The sequence below is a fragment of the Pieris napi genome, chromosome 11 (assembly GCF_905475465.1).
Source record: "Pieris napi chromosome 11, ilPieNapi1.2, whole genome shotgun sequence".
Classification (NCBI taxonomy): domain Eukaryota; kingdom Metazoa; phylum Arthropoda; class Insecta; order Lepidoptera; family Pieridae; genus Pieris; species Pieris napi.
The window spans coordinates 11,021,770-11,043,345 of NC_062244.1; the positions used below are offsets into that span (position 1 = coordinate 11,021,770).

The 21,576-nt window shown below is 34.8% G+C and overlaps 2 protein-coding genes across 2 annotated transcripts in view; both read right to left on the reverse strand.

Annotated features, from left to right (window-relative positions):
• LOC125054236 (PAN2-PAN3 deadenylation complex catalytic subunit PAN2) overlaps positions 1 to 21,576 on the reverse strand; it is a 44,444-nt gene that overhangs the window by 15,771 nt on the left and 7,097 nt on the right. The window contains exons 6-19 of the mRNA XM_047656003.1: positions 20,404 to 20,603; positions 19,704 to 19,920; positions 18,840 to 18,979; positions 18,230 to 18,376; positions 15,789 to 15,885; positions 15,481 to 15,579; positions 14,875 to 14,991; positions 13,705 to 13,786; positions 13,020 to 13,177; positions 11,955 to 12,216; positions 11,145 to 11,290; positions 10,206 to 10,384; positions 9,511 to 9,595; positions 4,520 to 4,611 (exon numbers count right to left, since the gene is read on the reverse strand). Of these exons, the coding sequence (XP_047511959.1) occupies positions 4,520 to 4,611; positions 9,511 to 9,595; positions 10,206 to 10,384; positions 11,145 to 11,290; positions 11,955 to 12,216; positions 13,020 to 13,177; positions 13,705 to 13,786; positions 14,875 to 14,991; positions 15,481 to 15,579; positions 15,789 to 15,885; positions 18,230 to 18,376; positions 18,840 to 18,979; positions 19,704 to 19,920; positions 20,404 to 20,603 (2,021 nt within the window). The remainder of the gene's footprint in view (positions 1 to 4,519; positions 4,612 to 9,510; positions 9,596 to 10,205; positions 10,385 to 11,144; positions 11,291 to 11,954; positions 12,217 to 13,019; positions 13,178 to 13,704; positions 13,787 to 14,874; positions 14,992 to 15,480; positions 15,580 to 15,788; positions 15,886 to 18,229; positions 18,377 to 18,839; positions 18,980 to 19,703; positions 19,921 to 20,403; positions 20,604 to 21,576) is intronic.
• Positions 5,836 to 8,119, reverse strand: LOC125054237 (protein ALP1-like). Its single transcript, XM_047656004.1, has 2 exons — positions 7,774 to 8,119; positions 5,836 to 6,808 (listed from the first exon to the last, which is right to left on the reverse strand). The coding sequence occupies exons 1-2, from the start codon at positions 8,073 to 8,075 to the stop codon at positions 5,878 to 5,880; spliced, it is 1,233 nt and encodes a 410-aa protein (XP_047511960.1). The 5' UTR covers positions 8,076 to 8,119; the 3' UTR covers positions 5,836 to 5,877.

The following is a 21,576-nucleotide window of genomic DNA, read 5'->3' on the forward strand; positions in this document are numbered from 1 at the left end:
GTTGTCAGAATGAACTCTTTATTAAAGTCGGGATATTGTAAAATAGGATCGTTAGTAAGTAAGGTTTTGCATTTCTCAAAACATTTGATATAGTCAGAGTCTAAAGTTATTTTGTTAGTCTTTTTAAGACATTTAGTCATCGGTTTCGTTAGTCGTGCAAAGTCAGGTATGAACTTCCTATAATAACCTAATAGTCCTAAAAATTGTTTAATTTCCTTTGTTGTTTTAGGTAAAGGATAATTTTTTATGGCTCTAATTTTATCGGGGTTCGGTTTAATACCTTCATTACTAATTATATGACCAAGGTAAGCAGTTTCAAGTTTTAAAAATTCAGATTTGTCCATCTGGATCTTAAAATTGGACTCTCTCAGTCTGTTAAATACTTTTTCTAAATTAATTATATGCTCCTGCAAAGATGTGCTAAAAACTATGATGTCATCAAGGTACACTAAACATATCTCATTTTGTAAACCCTTAAGGATGTTGTCCATTACACGCTGAAATGTCGAAGGTGAATTTTTGAGTCCCATTGGCATGCGTAGAAATTCAAAATGACCGTGTTCTACGTTAAATGCTGTCTTCGGTATGTCTTCAGGATTCATCTCGACTTGGTAAAAGCCAGATGCAAGGTCAAGAGTCGTAAAATACTGACACCTACCTAATTTGTCTAAAACGTCAGTGATGTTTGGAATAGGGTATTTATCGTCAATAGTCTTGTCGTTTAACTTCCTAAAGTCCACTACAAGTCGCCATTTTTGTCTACCAGATGCATCAGCTTTCTTTGGGACTACCCAAATGGGTGAGCTCCAAGCAGAGTCAGAAGGTCGTATTATACCTTGTTCGAGCATTTTACTTATCTGTTCCCTAACTTCCTGACGATGTACAAAAGGATATCGGTAACTTTTAGTATAGACTGGGTTTTCATCATGAGTTCTAATACTGTGTTTGATTTTATTAGTGAAGGTTAATGGTTCACCTTCAATGTAAAATATGTCAGCGTAGCGCTTACATAGGGTTTCTAAATTAACTCGTTCCTCACTATTTAAATGGTCAGTTCTAAGTCTATCTAAAACTTGGTTTACCCTGTCTGAGTCTAGTTCAGTATAAGAACTTTCAAAGTTAAATAAGTCAAGTTGTAAAGGTCTGTCTATTGGAAATACAATGTCTTCGTCTGTCATGTTTTCAACTTCTACTATACCAGTCCGATCAGTCACATTAGTAATGCATTCGTGAATAATGCAATTACTTATTATTTGTTCTGGTATAAACACGTCACCATCGTCATGATGTATCGGTATACCAACTAAACGAGATGATTTCGCTGGTATTATTTGTTCTGTGTATTTTTTACATTTATAACGCAATAGAGGGATTTTTGCATTGTCAGTGATTAGTATATCGTCTTTAAAATCGATTCTACAGTTTTCTAATAAATCTAATCCTATCAAACCATCAAAATAATTATGAAATTTATAGATAAATAATTTTATATTTTTAGTATCATTAAATTCAGGAAAACTAGGAATTGATATTGAGTGTTCATGAACACTTGTTAATCTAGAATTAGTAACTTCAAAAGGATCGTACATTTTTGGAATATTACTGAAATATTTATCTACTGCTTCAGGACTTATGAATGATTGGTTTGCTCCTGTATCAATAAGAAGTTTTAAAGGTGGATTGTTAATTTTGATATAAGGCAATTCTTTTTTTGATTGTATATTTAATTCTATTCTGGTGGGGATTTTCGATGGCTCTGTTGAAAATCCTGACGTTTCCTACCTTTGGAATGTCTCGGTTCAATGTCTTTACTAGTACTAGGCATGTTATTATTATAGCGAATATCCTCTATTGGTGGTAAATCTTGTTGTTCATAGTGCTGATAATTATCTGAGTCACAATAAGAGTATTGTCCATAATAGTCATTATAGTCATAGTCAGTATTACAATAATTATAGTCACCATAATCATTGTCGTATTCATAATCATTATAATCATTAAATTCATTAAAATTAACTTCTCTAAACTTAAAGTAATTAGATGGAGGAGGATTGCCGAATTTTTGCCAATCATGACCGGTAATTCTAGGTGGTAAAGGTTTTGTCACAAAATGACTCACTCCACTCATAGGCTTAGGGCCAGAATTATTCTGTGGAGGGTTCCTGTTAGGTATTCTAAAACCACTGTTATTATTAGGCAATGGTGCTCGGAAAATTTGCTGAGTACGCGTTGGTTGCATAGGCATGCGCTGATGACTATTAAATTGGGGATTAAAATTAGGTTTATGCCAACTAGGTCCGGGTAAAAATTTAGGAGAATTAAAATTATTATTCATAGGAGGAAATTTAGGCTGTGTAAATTGTTGGTGTGAGTTGTGTGGTGTTAATGGTAATAATGGTTTCTTCAGATCTGTTGCTAAATTATTTCGCTGCTGCAAGTACATAACATTAAGTTCATCCTGGACAAATTCCAAAGCCTTCTCAATTGTTTCAGGTCTCATACACCTGATTCTGGACCCGAGAGGATCTTTTAAACCTCTTACAAACGCTTGTAAAGTTAATTTTCGATATAAAATTCTCTTAGCTTCTATAGTTGTCTCTAATGTCTCGTGCAACGATACATAAGACATTATAGTGCTAAAAAGGTTTTGGCATTTGTCATAGAATTCCTGTGGAGTCTCATTACACTGTGTCGCTAATGCTAAGTCATTGTATAGAGCGGTCTCGTCCCTTTGGTCAGAAAAATTATTAATTAAAGTATTTCTAATTCCTAACCAATTTTCAGGAATACCATTTGAATTTATTGTACGAGCTGCGGAACCAGTAATTTTATTTAAAATGCCATTTATAACACATAAATTCGATAACTCATATCCTAACTCGTCCTTTACGCATTGAATTACGATCTGATCACATATTCTAATAAATCTAGGGAGAATATGTGGGTTACCGTCAAATTCAGGAACTGGGCGGAGAGCCTTATATACTGTATCAGGATCCATTTTATATTTTAAATTACTAAAACTTAAATTCAACCTACTGTCTAAACTTTGAGGGCAATTCGAGCTCTCAGGAAAATTATTTAAATCTACTGAAGGGCAATTCGAGCCTTCACTTAATTGACGATTCGAGTCTATACCTAATTGACGATTCAAGTCTACTAAGCTATCCCTACGAATTTTATGCCTGGAGGACACAGGACTATTTTTCGTAGGACGGAAAATTGTGACGAGGAGAAAGCAACACTGATGGAAAAATAATTCAATGTACTCACATAACTCGTCGACTTCCCTGGTTTTCTTTGCGTTGTACTGAAGTTTGAGTACGCCCCGGCTGCTTCCAAATGTTCTTTGATACTTCGGTGAACGCTTAAGAGCGACAGCTAGAACGACCGCGCGCGGTGTCGAATCTAGACCCCGGAAATCTTCTTTATAACGATCGTAGTAGCCCCGAAAGTATCCTACCGACTGCGCCAATTACGATTTCGTCAGCCCGGACTCCCAAAAAAAACCAATAGTTAGCTAGGTATTTATTATATTTAAACTTATAATTAAATTACAAAATTACATCCGTTATCGATGCTAGATATATACGGAGTGGCAAACATATTTTATTTAATTAAAATGTTAAATCGCGGTAAACACTGTGTCAGCAGAGTAATTCCTTGAAGCCGGCACGTTGACCATACACGTGCCGCGATGTCAGCGATCTTCTTTAGGGTACCGTATGTAATTCCTTTTAAAACAAACACCTAATCGCCGAAAAAGTATTAAACAAAAATTTAATGAATTACTGGGCCGGTAAGCAAAAATCTAAATAAACTTCTTGTAAAAATTGTTTCCTGTATGATCTTTCGCAGCTTAAGTACAATTAGAAGTGGTGGTGCACGTCGTGTCGTACACAAACACAGTGCACGTCGGATTCATAAAATCATTTTCTTAAGTCGGTTAAAATGGTTGGACCATTTTAAAAAAAAAGGGTGCGTGTACCTTTTAAGTGCGTAAAGGCCGATTTACATTATCTTAGTGTTTAGGAGAGTGCTTTAGGATAGTACGTTAGTTGAAACATGTAAACGCTACTTGCTTTAGTAAACGCTACGCTAAAGAACTTGCCTTTCAAGTTGTACTAAAGCACTCTCCTAAACACTAAGATAATGTAAATCGGCTTTAAGAAGTTATTCTTCTTTGGCATTATTAAAAATAGTTTTTGATTGCATGCAAATAATTAATTACAATTAAATAATCAAAAACCGGAAAATGAGTCATAATAGTCAATAAAGTTCAGTTTACATTTGAAAAATTAAATAAATAAATATTTATTATTATTCTCTTACTTTAAGTGTAACATAAATTCTATTATTATTCGAATGTTATTTTTAAATTATGTTCAATGCCGTAGCATCTTCCGTGGGCAACTTCATTCTGTTAATTTTGTGTCACGGTGCGCGGGCATCGTAAAATTTCACTCTCATAAATTTTTCATAACGCGCCTCAAGAAGTATAACTTCAAAAAGTACTCACCTATCTGGATGCTTAAATCTGCAGCCAGGTCTTGCGCAGTGCAGCCCATACCTACATGGCTTGACATTCCCGTTGCGTTTTATGGATTCAGGCTGCAATTGGCCAAACATAATTTATGCATTTTCTCTTTAAACCATAAAATAAATCATTGGTATTGTTTATTAAACTCTTTGTCTCTTTCTCTCATATGGTGTACGCCGCGATGAAAAGAGACAGTTAAATAAACTTAAAGATTAAAGTTTGTTAGATTTTCGTATTATTCGTAGCAGAACGTCAATCACACATAAATCTAATTTCAGGAACAGTTATTAAAGTGTTTGTCTCTTTCTATCATATGGTGTACACCGCGATTAAAAGAGAAAGTTAAATAAACTTAAAAGATTAAAGTTCGTTAGATTTTCGTATTATTCAGACTTAAATCTTGTTTCTAGAACAATTATGAAAGTGGTTGTCTCTTTCTATCATATGGTGTACGCCGCGATGAAATGAGACAGTTAAAATACACTTTAAGATTAATGTTCGTTAGTTTTCGTATTATACGTAGCAGAACGTCAATCACACATAAATCTAATTTCAGGAACAATTATTAAAATGTTTGTCTCTTTCTATCATATGGTGTACGCCGCGATGAAAAGAGACAGTGAAAATACACTTTAAGATGATTTTCGTATTAGTCGTAGCAGAACGTCAATCACACTTAAATCTAATTTCAGGAACAATTATTTCTGTCTGTGTTGGAAACATTTGACAACGCTCAAGACGAGATTGTGACTTGAGATATGTTTTAGAATATAATGGTCTAAGATCCCGCTGCAGGATTGCTGCGCTCATCGACTATTTGTTTAAAACCAAATTTTTATGTTTATTTATAATTAAGAGAATATATATTTCCTAGTAAATATAGTTGCTTCATTAAATCTGGCCGCAAATAAGAGCTACTGGCTGTTAAAGATAATAAATATTTAAGGTAGAGTGAAAGAGGCCCTTCTCCCATTACGATACGCCCGCGCGACTCTAGTCTCGGAGACTAGTCGCCGCGAAGTATCTCACATACATTTATATGGACACTCTCACATTACGATACTGGTATTCTACGCGTTCGCGACTAGTCTCGCGATACCCGCCGTGTTGGTCGCTTGTGCGTCGCGTCTCGCGGGTTTCGGCAAGATGGCGGCGGAGGAAGAAACAAATATTAAGTTTGTACAAGAAATTGAAAAACATGCTTGTTTATATAACTATAAACTACCTGAATACATGCGAAAAAATATAATAGACAAGACTTGGGCAGAAATTGGGAACAAATTTCAAATAACAGGTTGGTTTTTTTTGTACACATACATAGTTTATTATTATCAATGTTACATTGTATTCTGCAAACAGGATTGGTATTGCCAAGGCAATGAACCTTGCTCAGATATAAAGTAGTTTGCTAAATAATTTCGTTGATTATGTGGTGACATATTTGCCGTTATTTCTATATTATGAGGTTGTATTGTCGTTGTAACGGGAATAGTGACCGATCTGTTTTGTATAAACTCCCTTGGACTATATAGAATACCCTCACGTTTTCGAACATAGTTGTGTAAAATACACACTGCTTTTATTATATTTGATACTTTTTCTATTGTATGACATCTTATAGCAGTACTTAATACTTGAAATTTTTCAGCCATCATCCCAAAAGCACATTCAATTGTATTCCTCCCTCGGCTTAGTCTGTAGTTAAATACCCTTCTCAAGTCATTCAAGGTTCTTTGGGGATATGGTCTCATCAAGTAAGATAGAAGGGGAAATGCCTCATCCCCAATAAAATAGTATGGAAATTCATAGTTAGATTGGTCATTAGGAAGTTTGGAAGGTAAAGGAATATTAAGACGTCCATGTTCTATCCAACGTTTGATCCTGGAAGCACTGAAAATTCCACCGTCGCTGTTCCTACCCGCATAGCCAGTCTCGATAACAGTAAATAATCCATCGGAATCACAACATGCCATTAATACTATCGAATGGTAGGATTTGTAATTAAAATTACTTGATCCTGAATCAGGTAATTTTTCTATTCTGATGTGTTTACCATCACATGCCCCTAAGCAGTTGGGTAAATTCCAGAGGCGATCAAAACGAGCAGCAATGTCTTTCCAATGTTGCACATCTGGTAATGGCATATAGTCTCCATTTAATATATCCCATATTATAACTGTCATTTCAGCTATGACCTTGCAAATTGTATTATCTCCTCTTGCAAAATACAATCCTAGGCTTACAAACGTACAACCTGACCCCAAATATCTGAAAAACAATTAATATTAAGGTTATTTTCAGGATCAGAAGCTAAAGAAAAGTGGAAAAATCTACGTAGTGTTTTTGTTCGCCACTTGAAACCGGCCAAAAGTGGAGCAGGTACTGCACAAAAAAAACCATACTACTTAGCAGACTATATGCAATTTACTGTACCCTTCATAAAAACAGCAGGAAAACCATCAGGAAATTTGAAAGAGACGATAGACCCACAGACACCTGATCTTGAACTATGTGAACAAACACAGTTCACAGAAAATGTACCTACAAGCACTCAACCAATCTCGCAACAGCAATCATCTCTTCCTTCTACTAGTACAAACACTCAACCAATCTCGCAACAGCAATCATCTCTTCCTTCTACTAGTACAAATACTCAACCAATCTCGCAACAGCAATCATCTCTTCCTTCTACTAGTACAAGCACTCAACCAATCTCGCAACAGCAATTACCACCACCATCAACAAATAATAAAAAAAAACGGAAGAAGCTGGAAGAAACTCAAGCCGAGCAAGACATTTCAGCTTATTTTAAATTTAAACAATCTAAAATTCTAGAAAACTGTGACAGTACTGAAAATTCAAACAAAATGTTCTTACTGAGTTTACTATCGGACGTGAACAAAATGACTGATAGTCAAAGAAGACTGTTTAAGAGAAGAGTGCTTGCATTGATAGACGATATAATGGACCAAAGTAGTGAAAATATGAATAGTCCCATCACACTTTATTCTACTCCTTCACCGATGAGTGCTGCCGAGGTAATAAGTACGCCAATTACCATAAACGAAAGTCTGAATGTAGTACAATCAAATACTGCCAGTCTTTATTATGAATCAATACCTATGTTATTATCACAGGAAGATGAAGAATAAGTAATAATTATAAAGTACTTACATATTAAAATTTAATAAACATTTAATTACCTATATATGTCACAATGAAGTATTATTTACCTTAGGGTTATCAGAATCCTTTCTTCCGCACTGACACATTCTCTAAATTTAGTATTTCGTTGATGTATAGCTGGTTTTAATAATCTAACAAGATGCAAGTAGGTCTCTTTAGACATTCGGTAGAAAGATAAAAATTTCTTATCATCATGTTGTAGTTCTTGTGCGGCTACAAAAACTCTACAATTTATGTTTCTTTCAATATATGGATGAATCCAGTATTTTCTACTCTTGCGTTGACGTCTTCTATTTCTATAAAACAGAAAAACTGCAAGAGCTTCTTCGTCACTGGAGTCGCTCGACATAACGTCCGTCTACAAAAAACAAGTTCGCACAAATGATGAATTTAGTAATTTTTCAGTAGCATAATATGCGAGCGTCGCGTAGCGAACATGTATCCAACTAGTATTATACTCGAGTATCGTACCCTACAAGTATCGTAATGGGAGAAGGGCCAGAGAGTTAGCGCGTAACATCATTTGTCAGACGAGGACAGCGATTGTCGGCTGTGCGACGCTTTTAAGCCATTGCGCATGCGTCAAAAAGTGATAGCTCCGATGATAGTACAACAGAAAGCTCCGATGATTCAGATTTTTAAATAAGAGTTACGGAAATATAAGAGTTATAAGATTAATTTTTTAAGTTTTTAATTTGCTTAAATGTTTAATTAATATGTAACAGACAATTAATTACTTGAATAAAATCTAATAAATTTTTTAAATAATACTTTCGCAATAAAAAATTATTTTACTTAAGTCACCTTGGTTTTATTTTTTTATTTTTTAAATTAATATTAAATATCGACGTTCTAATTAGCAAATTATCTAACTCCATTTTAGAGAATCTTTTATTTGTACGAAAAAAACAATGACTTCAAAATGTATTATCATTTTAAAAAACCATTTAATATCATTATTATGCTTATGATTATTGCTTCATCAAAATGTTCAATAAATTGCTAAGTAGACCGTCGATATATCAAATCAATATTAATTTTTTGTTGCAATTTTTAAATTTGTCATTTTGAAAAAAATTACATATTTTTTATAAGTCGTCTCTATTAACGTAACGTAATCTCTATAACGTTCGACGCTGTCCTCGTCTGACAAATGATGTTACGCGCTAACTCTCTTTCACTCTACCTTAAATATTTATTATCTTTAACAGCCAGTAGCCCTTATTTGCGGCCAGATTTAATTAAGCAACTTTATATGATAATTAATAGAAAAAAAATAGCTTCAATTTGACATATAATTAATAAAAATAGGTTATAAACGTATAAATTTATCGAAATCATACCTGTTTACACCTGGCTGCCAAAGAGGTGCGGCCATGTGCGCAACGGCACCCGTGATTTTTTAGAATCTTCATATTAATTACCGTGATGTAGACGTTATTTTATTTAAATAATAAATGAACGAAATTTTTTACCAAAAATCAATTAAAAATAATTTAATTAAAAATAATGGCGGCCAAATTTTGATAGGCACCCTAGTAAATATATATTCTCTTAATTATAAATAAACATAAAAATTTGGTTTTAAACAAATAGTCGATGAGCGCACCAATCCTGCAGCGGGATCTCGTACTATAAGGGATATATTATAGAAGTCTAAGGACTTCTATGGTCTTCAAACCCATAAAGAAGAAACATTTTGTATGGTCAATTCTCTAGTAAAGCGCTTATATAGAACTGGCTTGAAACTGCAATTATTATTTATTACCTGTACATAAAATTACCGTTTCTTTAGTAGTCCCTTTCGCCCAGAACAATTTCTCTTCGGCTGTCACTGCTCCACAGTTGATCGCCAATATTGGAGGTAACCTAAGAAATTAACGATGCATTTATTTTAACTGTAACAAGCAAACATTTTTAAGTACTCGTCTATCTCTTTTCCTCGCAGCGTAAACACCGTTAGCCAGACAGAGACTAGAGTACTTAATATCGATTAAGTTTACTTTTCCTAGAAAAGCGGTGCCGTTAACTAACGGCCATCATTTTACGGTTGTTAATAACGGCCGTCTTTACTTTTTAACATAATGCAAAAAAAGCATCATTTTCGCTCGTCCAAGTCACGTTTCTACTCATTGTATTAATTAAATAGGGCACCGCTACACGCGAAAAACGTTGAACTAATGTTTATCACCGCTATGACGGCCGTCATGCAAATGACAGCACCCCTATTTGACGTTACGGTGACACTCAACGTTCTCTAGGAAACCTACTCCGATGTTATTTATACACAACGTATGGGGGACGTCACCCAACGCTACATTACGACCGTTAGATAACGGCACCGCTTTTCTAGGAAACCTAAGCTTTACAAGTTATTTATTATCCACAAATTAATCTATCTACAAACAATAGAATTATTGTTATGACAAATATTAAAGTAAAGATTTAATTGTATTTATTTTAATTAATAATTACTCGCCTAACCAGCCGCCCGCGCTGTGTGGTGGGCGTAAACTTCGCGCATCGCTCGCACCAGGCGGGCGTAGAACGACGTGCACATAGCGACGCGCGTACGAGCTCCAAAAACCCGCACGTGCGCTCGGTGTCTCTCGTTGCATATTGGAGGGCACAAGCCAGCACCACTGATTCGCGTTCTTCCTGAAATGATTTAATAATATAGTGAGGTTTAGCCTCAGTAGTGTAGTAGTAGGGTTTCTAACTCGAAGTGCAATAGGCTGGTAGTACTAAACGCCAGGTTTAAATAGGGTGTGTGTGTCTGGTCGAGTGTTTTCAAATATGTGCGCAATTATTACGTGCGATGACAGAAAATATCGTGAGGTAACTTGACCTATCGTTAGGTAACAAAAGCCTGATCATGAACGTAAAGAGCAAAAATCTGAGGCCAAAACCAATCGATAAAGTTTATTTTGTCGAGACCGGTAAATATGAAGAAAAATAATTAGAAATGCAAACACGACAAGGTATGAATAAAGAAAAGTAAATTAGAAATATAAACACAAGAAGGTACAAATAAAGAAAAGTAATTAGAAATTTAAACACGAGAAAATACGAATAAATAATATAATCAGAAATTCAAACACGAAAAATACAAATAAAGAAAAATAATTAGATATTTAAACACGAGAAAATACGAGTAAAGAAAAATAATTAGAAATTCAAACACGACAAAATACAAATAAAGAAAATTATTATCATCGTATAAGATGGGATTATTTAAAAAAAATGCATTTTTAATGGTAGACAGAACTTGCAAATGAATTGTAATCCTGTTTAGACGATTCTCGAGAAAATAAAAAAGTGTAGACGATACAATAGGAATATATCAAAACAAGCGAAAACACTGTAGTAGAAAAATTTTTATCTTCTGAAAATCTAATAGGAAATGAAAAATACTTACTTCCTTATTACACTTAAGACACCTATTCAACTGCTGTCGGGCAATCGCAAATAATTCTGAGATTTCAGACTCCTCTCTCTCACTGTGCTCATTGGATAACTCTTTGTCTATATTACTTTGAAGTTTCTCCGTGTGATTCATCATTGCTATATTAAAAAAAATAAACTTAAGATCAAACTTTCTTGAAACCAAACTTCAAATTTAATTTTTATAAACTTACTAGCTGACCCGGCAAACGTTTGTTTTGCCATGTATATAGGAAACATTTTTTTTAGTTCAATAAAAATAACTATCTACAATAATAAAATAGGGGTTGATCGTAAAGGGGTGAAAATTAGGGGTTGTATGTATTTTTGTATACCGTATCATAAAAAAAAATTGGGATGGACAACTTCAACCCCCTTATCACTTAGGGGGTTGAAGGGCAGATAGTAGCCGTTTCTCAGAATTACTGAATATGCTTAAAAATATTCATAAGAATCGGTCGAGCCGTTTCGGAGGAGTATGGGAACGAACATTGTGACACGAGAATTTTATATATTAGATTAACAGAGGGCAAACGGGTAAGAGGCTCATCTGATGTTAGGTGATAAAATGGACACTCTCAACCCTCTGGAGGTTCGCGAATGCGTTGCCGATCGTTTAAGAATATTTTCTTGAAGTGGTTCGGAAATACTACAGTGGCCCAGTTCCAAATAGTGATGGTGCGCGGCAAAAACTGCCTTAAAACCAGCTCAGTAGGATTACAATCCACCCGTACATATATAATATATATCTTAATTTAAATTAGTATACGTTCATTGAGATTACCTTTATCTACCCCATTATGTTTCCAACTTTCGTCTATACAATTTTGTAGTTCGTGTTCCGTCTCCGAAGGACCAAGATTGAGAAACTCGAGTTCAGTGTATTTGTAGCCCTCAACTTGACCATTTATTGGTTTTTTTATGTGGTTTTTTAATCGGACTGCCTTATGTGGGATATTTTCTGAGAGGAGCGCCAGCTCTTTCTCCTTTTTGCGAGTCTCCAAAAGCTCATAATGGATTTGGTGGAGAATAAATCTATTCCAGCTCTAGAATAAAATATTGTGAAGTTATCCTATACGACTTTTGTATTAAGCCATTACTTTAGATTATTTTCATTGCATTACTTACCTCCAAAATGTGTTAACCTCAACCAAAAAATTAACATGCGTTTAGACCTTTTTTAATTTATCGAAACAAATACAGTCTCACATTAAGAAAATACAATATACTGACGATTTGCTGGACAAGAGGTGAAAAAGTTTGGAAAATCCAAAAGTGCACGCCTCATAGCGGTCATTCACATTTAAAAAAAATTCTAAAACAAAAACTCAAGTTTTTTAAAACAAATAGTCGTATTTTAGATTTTTACAAATTATAATTAAACGACAGTACTTAGAACGCTAATATTAACTAGGAATCAGCCCAGGGTATAACTTTATATAATAAGAAAAAAAGGATTCTGGTACGATAAATTTTATAACCAATTTCTCTGCCACATACATAGATCCATAAACACAGACTGACGGACGTCCAAGAATGATTGATTTTAATGTTATTATTTACTATGTTAAACAAAATAATTGTTCATAAAAAATACCATATGTGCTTGATAGATTATTTAACTCGATTTCACTCATATTATCCTGTAAGTGTTATATTAGTGAGAAAAAAGTCATTCAAGTTTTGAAAGACTGGCTTTTTTGACATGTCGAGAGTAGAGCACTGCCTCCGCTCCGCTAATGAGGCGTGCAATTTGACATTAAGGATGTAAATTTCCCTTGGTATTGGTGAAGAAAGAACCTCAGTTGTAGGTAAGGCTCAAGCGTTATTTACAGCCCCATGCGATTACCTGAATAAGGGCAACGAGATCAATCTTTCTATCAATCCCCTGATCGGGCAATATCAGTCCGAGCGCGGCAGCTTCAGGCACGGTACGAAACGCCCTTAAGAAGTTAGTCGCTTGACACGGCGCCCCTCCAGAGGTGTCGAGCGTCCTGAATAGGAAACCTGGAAACGATGGCACTAGAAAGGTCTGGTAAACCATAAGTCCAAATACCACAACCACTCGAAGGACGATGCCCAAATGCTAATGCCAAAAACGTGGGTTTTGCAGTATTTCAGGTATTCGGGGTCAAATTACTCGAAATAAAAAACATGTTTTCTATTTATGGTATATTTCTAATCTTTGCAACAAATTATTTGGCTATACATGTCAATAGTTCAATACATTACGTTGAATACATATACATCTACATATCATTGAATGAATATTAGAATATTCCTTATACTATACACAAAATATTATGTATTAGATAAAACAAACTGTAGACGCAAATGGGCATTTTCCTTATCGTAAAGCGAGCAAATCGTAAGCAATAAAACTCAACCAAATTCGTCGATAAACAAACAAACAAAAATATGCCCAGTAAAATACAAAACTGGCGTTCAAGTACGTCTCTGGGATAGGTCAATTCCCAATACCCGACAGCGTTTATAAATGGCTACGCAAATCAAAAATAAACTAAACAACACACCTAATTCGCAAGTGAGACAAAACTCCTTCGCACACGTGTGAGCTATCAGGGTCGACTTCAGAGGTGGCATGTTGTACAGGACCTGGAAAAATATCAAAACCTTATAACAATGACCAGAACAGACGGCTCATTGGTCTAGTGGTTAGTACCACTGACTGCGAATCCATGGGTCCCGGGTTCGATCCCCGGCTGAGATAAACATCGATGTAATGAGCATTTGGTGTGGTGCTTAGGTCTTGGGTGTTTAAATATATATTTATATGTCTATCTATCTATAATATGTATGTATATCCGTTGCCTAGTACCCATAACACAAGCTTCGCCAGCTTAGCATGGGACTAGGTAAATTGGTGTGAATTGTCCAATAAAAAAATTAAAAAAAAATGTCATGTGAGCGTTGTCTTGAACGCTGATATATGCAAAGCGGGAAAATTGATTTAAGTTTAAGTGTTCCAATACGGGCGGGAGACGCCAAGCCTACCAGACCAACCAGCAGTAAATACAATCCCTTTTTAGGAAAGGGGAGAATCGACACTCCCCTGTTGCTTAGCGTACTTGATAGGCTATTAAGGGTCCTATGTAAAAAATACGACCCAAATAATGTTATGTATCTTAATCATATTTTGTATATTCAATAAGTCTTCTGTGACTGACACCGCGTAGGTACAGTCACATAGTAGAAGAGAAATAGATACGGCGCAAGCGTACAATGAGCGAAATGGGACAATGAGCGTAACGGGACAATTATTTATGGTTTGTTTTTTTTTTAATGCGTACAGCCGGCGTTCATCGATGATATAATAGACGCTGGCACTTCAAAATTTTATTTATTAAATGCGCTCGCAAAAACAATATATTCAAAATAAAAATAATGTTTTTAGGTATTAAGTGTTTGCCGATTGTTCATGGGGGGGCCAGTATCACTTTACATCAAGTGCGCCTCCTAAACCACCTTTTATATAAAAAAAATATGAACGGCAGTAACAAAAATTCCCAAGGTCGAGTCAAATCGCCAAGATTTTTACAAAAAGTTAGTTAGCACGTTGTTAGAACGCACCTGCAACTATGCCTCATCATCTCATGATAAAGCATTTAATTATTATAATAAAATGATAATAATGGCCACTATTAAGGCGTGGTAAGAGTATTAACTATGGTGATATATTTTACCTGAATCATCGAATTACAGTAAGAATTGGGCAACGTAGCTTCGATTCCCGGTAGACCTGTTCTATTTATGTTGTCCAAAATTGCATTCGGCTCATTTTTATTATACCTTACTTCGACCTGGAAAAAGATTTTTATCAATTACCACTGTTGCATTTTTTTAACAGTGGGGCTACAACCTTTTTTGTATCTGTATCATGATCATTTGTCAATCTAATTGGCAAGAGAGGCAACGGGCTGCCTTATTCCTAACAAGAGATCTCTCTAACCCTAGTAAGGGCAAAGAAAAATGAAATACTAACCAAAAAAAAAATTGTGTAAGGAGCGTTCAAATTATTGACCCCCCAACCCCCCCATGTAACGGGCCGTAACGTTTATCTGTACCCAATAGTAAAAAGTTTCGTGACCACCCAGTGATTCTTTATACCTAATATTAACAATAACGCGTAATTTAATCCCCGCCCCTTATCGTAACGTTTTACAAAATGAATCCCCCCCCCCCCCCCCAATTCGTTACGTAATACTTGAACGCTCCCGTAGACCAAATAAACAAAGGTAAAAACTAGTTTTAAGACTTTTAAGAGAAAATCTGTGTAATGTGTATATTACCTTCTGATATGAACTTGGAATTGGCCTTATAGACAGCGTCGAATCGTCTATTGGTTTTGGTTGTTTGATATCATCCAGATTGTCATCTATGTATGGATACTGAAACGAAAAATTGTTCATACATAAAGTAATTATATTTCTTAGATTTTTTTTTTACCCAGCTTGAAAACGAAAAGCATTTTTGAGGATTCCTACAAAATATGTATTTTTTCAGGGCTTACTTTTGCTGACAAGAGGGGGGGGGGATAAATTGCAGTAAATCTGCTTACGTAATACTTGAACGGCCCAATGCCCTAACTATTTTTTACCTCATTACGTCTCCTCGTACCAGGATTGGGAGCATACCCGATGGGTCCTTTCATTTTCATGGTCTTAAGAATTTCTGGGTCGATTGGTCGAGGTTTCCTGAAAAAAATACAAAGAATTGCTTAAATAACGTCTAAATACAGTAGAACCTCGATAAGATAAAGTCCAAGGGAAACACAAAATATTTTATGTTATAGAGGTTTTAAGTTATCAAGGTTCTATGTCAGGTAAAGGTTAATATAGAGGTATGTACATGTTTCTATGTACCCTTCCTCCCATTTTTACTTGAATGCATCAGAAGGATGGAAAATTAAATATGTAATCATATTTATTCACATTACTTACATTACATAAAAATAAAACAACAACTAAAGGTTTAGTCTACTTAAAAAAATCTGTGATTTTCTTTTGTTTTAAAAAATTCACTGTTTCTAAATCGATTTGATTTTCAATGACAAATAGAGAGGAGAATACATTAACACATTAACTTATGATGCAAGTAAGTCGTTGTCACAAAGCTAACCGCCGCAAAGCTTTGAAGAATTTAGATAAAGCAAACAATAGGTAATGTATTGTTTACGTTAACAATACATTAGTAAACACGTGCAAGCAATAAATACCGAAACCATTTGTTTTGACACTCTTATAAAATGACTCATTCACAAACAATTTTATGTTATAGAGGTTTTGGAAACATTTCTTTTAGTTACTGAGGGCCTATACAGAGATTATTTATTTACGTTATAGAGGTTGCGTATTTTAAGTTATAGAGGTTTTGGGCTCTGATGGGAAGGGAACATAGTATTTTTTGAAGTAACAGAGGTTTTTATGTTACCGAGGTTTACGTTATCGAGGTTCTACTGTATTAACAAAGATAAAAAAAATTGCCACGACCACAGATTATGTTAAGAAATGTTAGGGAAACAAGAAACAAGGCGCTAAGCTGATTTTCGTACGTTAAAAATTAATTGGATTTTGACGTGCGCGTGTGTCTCGTTTCTGAATCTCACTTCGCGGGTATTTTCAGCTTCCTGCATTCGTCTGCCTGCCCTGGTCTCGCGAGGAATACGCCCATGAACATTGTAAATAAAAATATTACCGATATAGCCGGGGGTATTTCGCGAGACGCGTAACACACCATTTGTGAAGTAGATTATTGTAATTAATATAATGTATCAAGTTTTAGAGATAGAAAAAGTCCCTGGACACAATGGCAGGGGAGTAGAGTATTGTTAATTAAATTAAAAAAAAACCCCTGAACATTACGAGTAAATTGCCTATCGTAATTCAAGGGCCTAACTCTTTGGTAATCTGAGATTTTAAATGGGGCACAATATAACCCTCCAGCGGAATGGAAAAGGACAACAATAAGTTGATAAACATATATGCGTCTCGCTCACACCCCTGCTACAAGTTACTAAGTAAAGTGTCCGTATAAAGAAGTTCTATTCAAATGTTGCGCTATTCGGATTTGTCTATCACAAAAAGACAGGAGTTCGTTACAACCGTTTAGAATTTATTTATTTATTTATACATTCTAAAACAATGTGTATACCTAAAAAAACAAGAAAATATGATATCACAAATTTAACACACACACATCCATTACATTAGAACATAAGAAATCTATCAAAGAAAAATAATTAAACAAACAACCACAAAAAAAAAAAACAAAACAAAAAAAAAGAATAATAATAACTAAAAATTAATAATATCTAAAACTTAAAAGATAAAAAATAACAGTAATAAGCATAAATTCTAGCTAACAATTTGTTAATGATTCGATATTACAAAAAATGTAGTTAATATACATTATCAACGAACTAATCTGTATAGTTTCATAATCATAAAAGCATTTTATTTGAAAAAAACTATAAAAGCGAGTTATGTAACCTAACATTAGTTAAGCCCTTTAGATTTTATCACACTCAAATTGTAATTTAACATTCTCGTTTCCAACAATGTCCGATAACATAAGAGTCACTTAGATTTACGAACTCTTCAATAAGCCAAGGTTTTTTGTTAATCCAGCGTCGCAACCATGAACAACTACCTCTATATTATCTTAGTTGCAAGCTTATGTTTAAACAAATCAGTTGCTACCCAACTTCAAACTGCCGCGGTAAAGCTAATGCATAGCATTTTTTATCAACTTTAATTATTTATTTATTTTTTATTTATGCAGTTTTTTTTCTCTTTATTAAGTCTTTTCTTTGCACCGGCCGCGCTTACGCTACGTCAGCGATCTCGTCAGAGTCATTCTGTCCCACTCTAACGCGTATTGGCCGCACTTATATTACGTCATCGTGTGTTAGGTTTATATCGTTACGGAATTTCTTGATTCGGTCGCCGCGCTCAAAGCAAAAAACATTTTTAGTCTACTATTACCCTCGACCAAGGCCTCCTCCGAATGGTGCGTTTATAAATTAAAATTGCTATTTACCTGGAAACCTTTTTGAGGAACTCTTCGGGCAGGTCGTGGAACCACTTGGAGCCACTTGCGAGAGGCGGAAGAGGTATTGACGAGAAACTGAACGTCTCACTGAAACCCACGTACGGCAAACGAACTGGGGTCGCAAATGTTGTTTCTCTGGTGAAAAAATCGTATTTTTTTGTTTGATGGTATTGGAAAATAGACCTTATATTAAAACTATAAAGACTATAGACCAAGAATTGAAAATAAGAGCTAAATTCCGGGGCTATATTTCATATAATGAATATTTTAATGGTGTAGGTATATTTTTTTTATCTGTGTAAGAAAAAAAACAAATAAATTTCTTAACAGTTAATGATTATTTTTTTCATAATTTTATAACAAATTTAAGAATGTTAATTTTTTTTAAAGACAATTGAATTCTTCAAATTAATTTGCTTTGTGATTTTTGATAGAAAAACATTTACAATAACAAATTATTAACAATTATTTCCTAAACATACTTAAAAATAAGAATCAATTATTCATAAATTTCATTCCAATGACGTCACAAGCTAAAAGTATTTTTAATTTATATTAAAAATGTCTCAGATTTTGAAAAATTTTACCTAAGACTCACCTTGAGAAGTTATTGAACACAGGTTCATTATTATGCTTAGAAGAGAACAGATGCACGTGTCCCGATTGATCTCCGAAGACGAATGCTTGGCTGGTACTGGATACGTCCATGACAGTGCATAGAGAGCCTTGGGTGTCAACCTGAAATGGCATTTCCAGGCGATTAGGATATGGGCATCCAAGTCACAAAGTATTCACTTCGATTTCGCTGGGTTCTTTACTTTAAAGCAATAGTTACACTATCTATGAACAAAAAAGGGTGCGTGTACTTATGTACGCGCGTAAGAAGTTATACTTCTTTGGCATTATTAAAAATAGTTTTTGATTGCATGCAAATAATTAATTACAATTAAATAATCAAAGACTGGAGAAGGAGTCATTATAGTCTATAAAGTTCAGTTTACATTTGAAAAATTAAATTAATAAATATTTATTAATATTATATTTATATTTATTATTATTTTCTAATATTTATTAGTATTGATTTAAATACTCAATTTAAATCACTTCTGATTATAATTCAGACGCACATATAAAATTTGCACTTGTATAATGAAAACACGTGTTTCAAATGTAGAAACCCAAAGCATGTGGATAAATGTTATAAATATAAATACACAGGCTGCCACTATAATATAGAAGAATATAACCAGCTAAATATGTGTTTATTCCGTTAATTATAACATATTAATATTAATTAAGAAGAAATATGTGTTTATTCTGTTATAATATAAGAAGCGCCTGAAAATATAGGTGGGTTGGTTATCTGTCCACTGACCAGGATTTCAGGACACGTTGATTAATAAATTCACGTTAACCATAGATAAATTAGGTATAATTTGACTCTGCGTGATAAAAATCTTACTTGAAAAACAGATTGCTTTCCGGATTCACTTTTATTGTTAACATTGAGCAATGCCACATGTCCAGCACTGGCCATTGCGAGCGCTCGACCGGAAACCGATGGCAGGAAGTGGAGTAATAAAGGCGGAGATGCGACCGGAAGTGACCACGCCCCACCGGCTTTTAACTGACGTACGTCCCACACTAAAACGTACTGTTCGGCTACGGCCATTGTGCTTCTGTAAACATTTTATTAAATTAATTTGTATCTAACTAGTATTCTAGTCAATATTTAAAAATAAAAGCAGCTTTATGACGGGGTTTCTAAATTCATCTAAAAGGTATGATCTCTGACATGGACTTTCCAAAACGAGCGTAACATATAAGGTCCTTATACGAATTGTGAAAACAATAAATACGCAGAGCTGTATCATAAACTACCCACAGATATGAAAAATATTACTTCTATCAATTCATTCAAATCGAAGCTAAGTGAATATGTTAGACAAAATTACTTTTAAATTCATTTCTTATAATTACTTTTAATTCATATTTCTTCGGTTACTTTTATTTTTAAGTTTATTGCATGTACGGCTATATTTTATTGTGATTATTTTAAGAACGACTACAATGTTATGTTAATCTAGAGTATTCTCATGTAAGTGACATATGTCTTTTTGAGAATTAAAGTCTTTAAACTTAATAAACATATTAAAACTTACGTTTGTGCGAATCCAGATGTGATAAGCAAGTTGCCCTGCATGTCTAAGTCAGACAGGCAGGCACTGTGCGCTTTGAACGTGTGTTCGGACACCACCGGACTTCTAATATCACGCATCGAGACGGTCCCATTCGCACTCCCACACGCAACTAGCGAACCACCCCCACTTCGTAACACCGCACAGCCATCTTCAGTTATCGGCTATAATTAAGAAAATTTTGTTTGTGGTAATTTATTAGTGTTAGGTCTGTATAACTGGGACTGAATTTAAAAACCATAATATTGATGTGCCTCCGGAAAACATACAGCATTGTATAATGAAGAAGCAATGTATACTTAGCCATGAAGTGCGATACATACCGAGTGAAATAGTTCCGCTTGGATAGAATAGATGGCGCTGTAATCGCCTCAACTTCATACTTATCTTAACCAGCTAGGACGGTGTCATTTCCACAGTCATAGCGTTGTGTACTTTCGCCGCGTGCGGTCGAAACCGAAACAACTCAATAACGACTTAAAACCTTATAGTCTTTCTTAGTGTTAATTATTAGCAAAACGCATTATTATACATCACAATTGCGTAATGGACTCACGATGCCGATAAGGCCGCCGCCGGGGCCGATCAGGCAAGTAGTCTAAAAAAGTGTCGAGCAAGGTCGCGAACAAGACAAAGAGGACTCCACGTGCACCAGCAGCGCGTCTGATAGCGACTCGGAGCGCGAGGGACCGCCACGAAAGAAAAGGAAACGAGTAGCACAGGTAACGGTCGATCCCATGATCGACGCGTTATATAATCAGGTGAGTTTCCTCACAAATTTTATAATGCATCAACGATATTATGTACAAAATGTCAACGCCAGTGCGTCCAATGACGAGGGTACCCACTGACCGACCAACTACTATAGCCATTTTTTATTAATCCGTCGACCCGAAAATCGAAATCTCTGGGCTTGGTCACAAATATTGATGATAAAATATAATAATATAATAATATATTAAGCTTTTAAAACTCCTATGTCAAAGGGAATTATTACAATCTGGATTACAAAAAATCATAAACTGGACTCGTAATAACCCAACGGAATTAAAACCCGCGATTAAATCTTTTCACAAAAATATCGTATATTGTTGGTAATGAATCACCTTCTTACAAATTGCATGAACAAACCCTGCA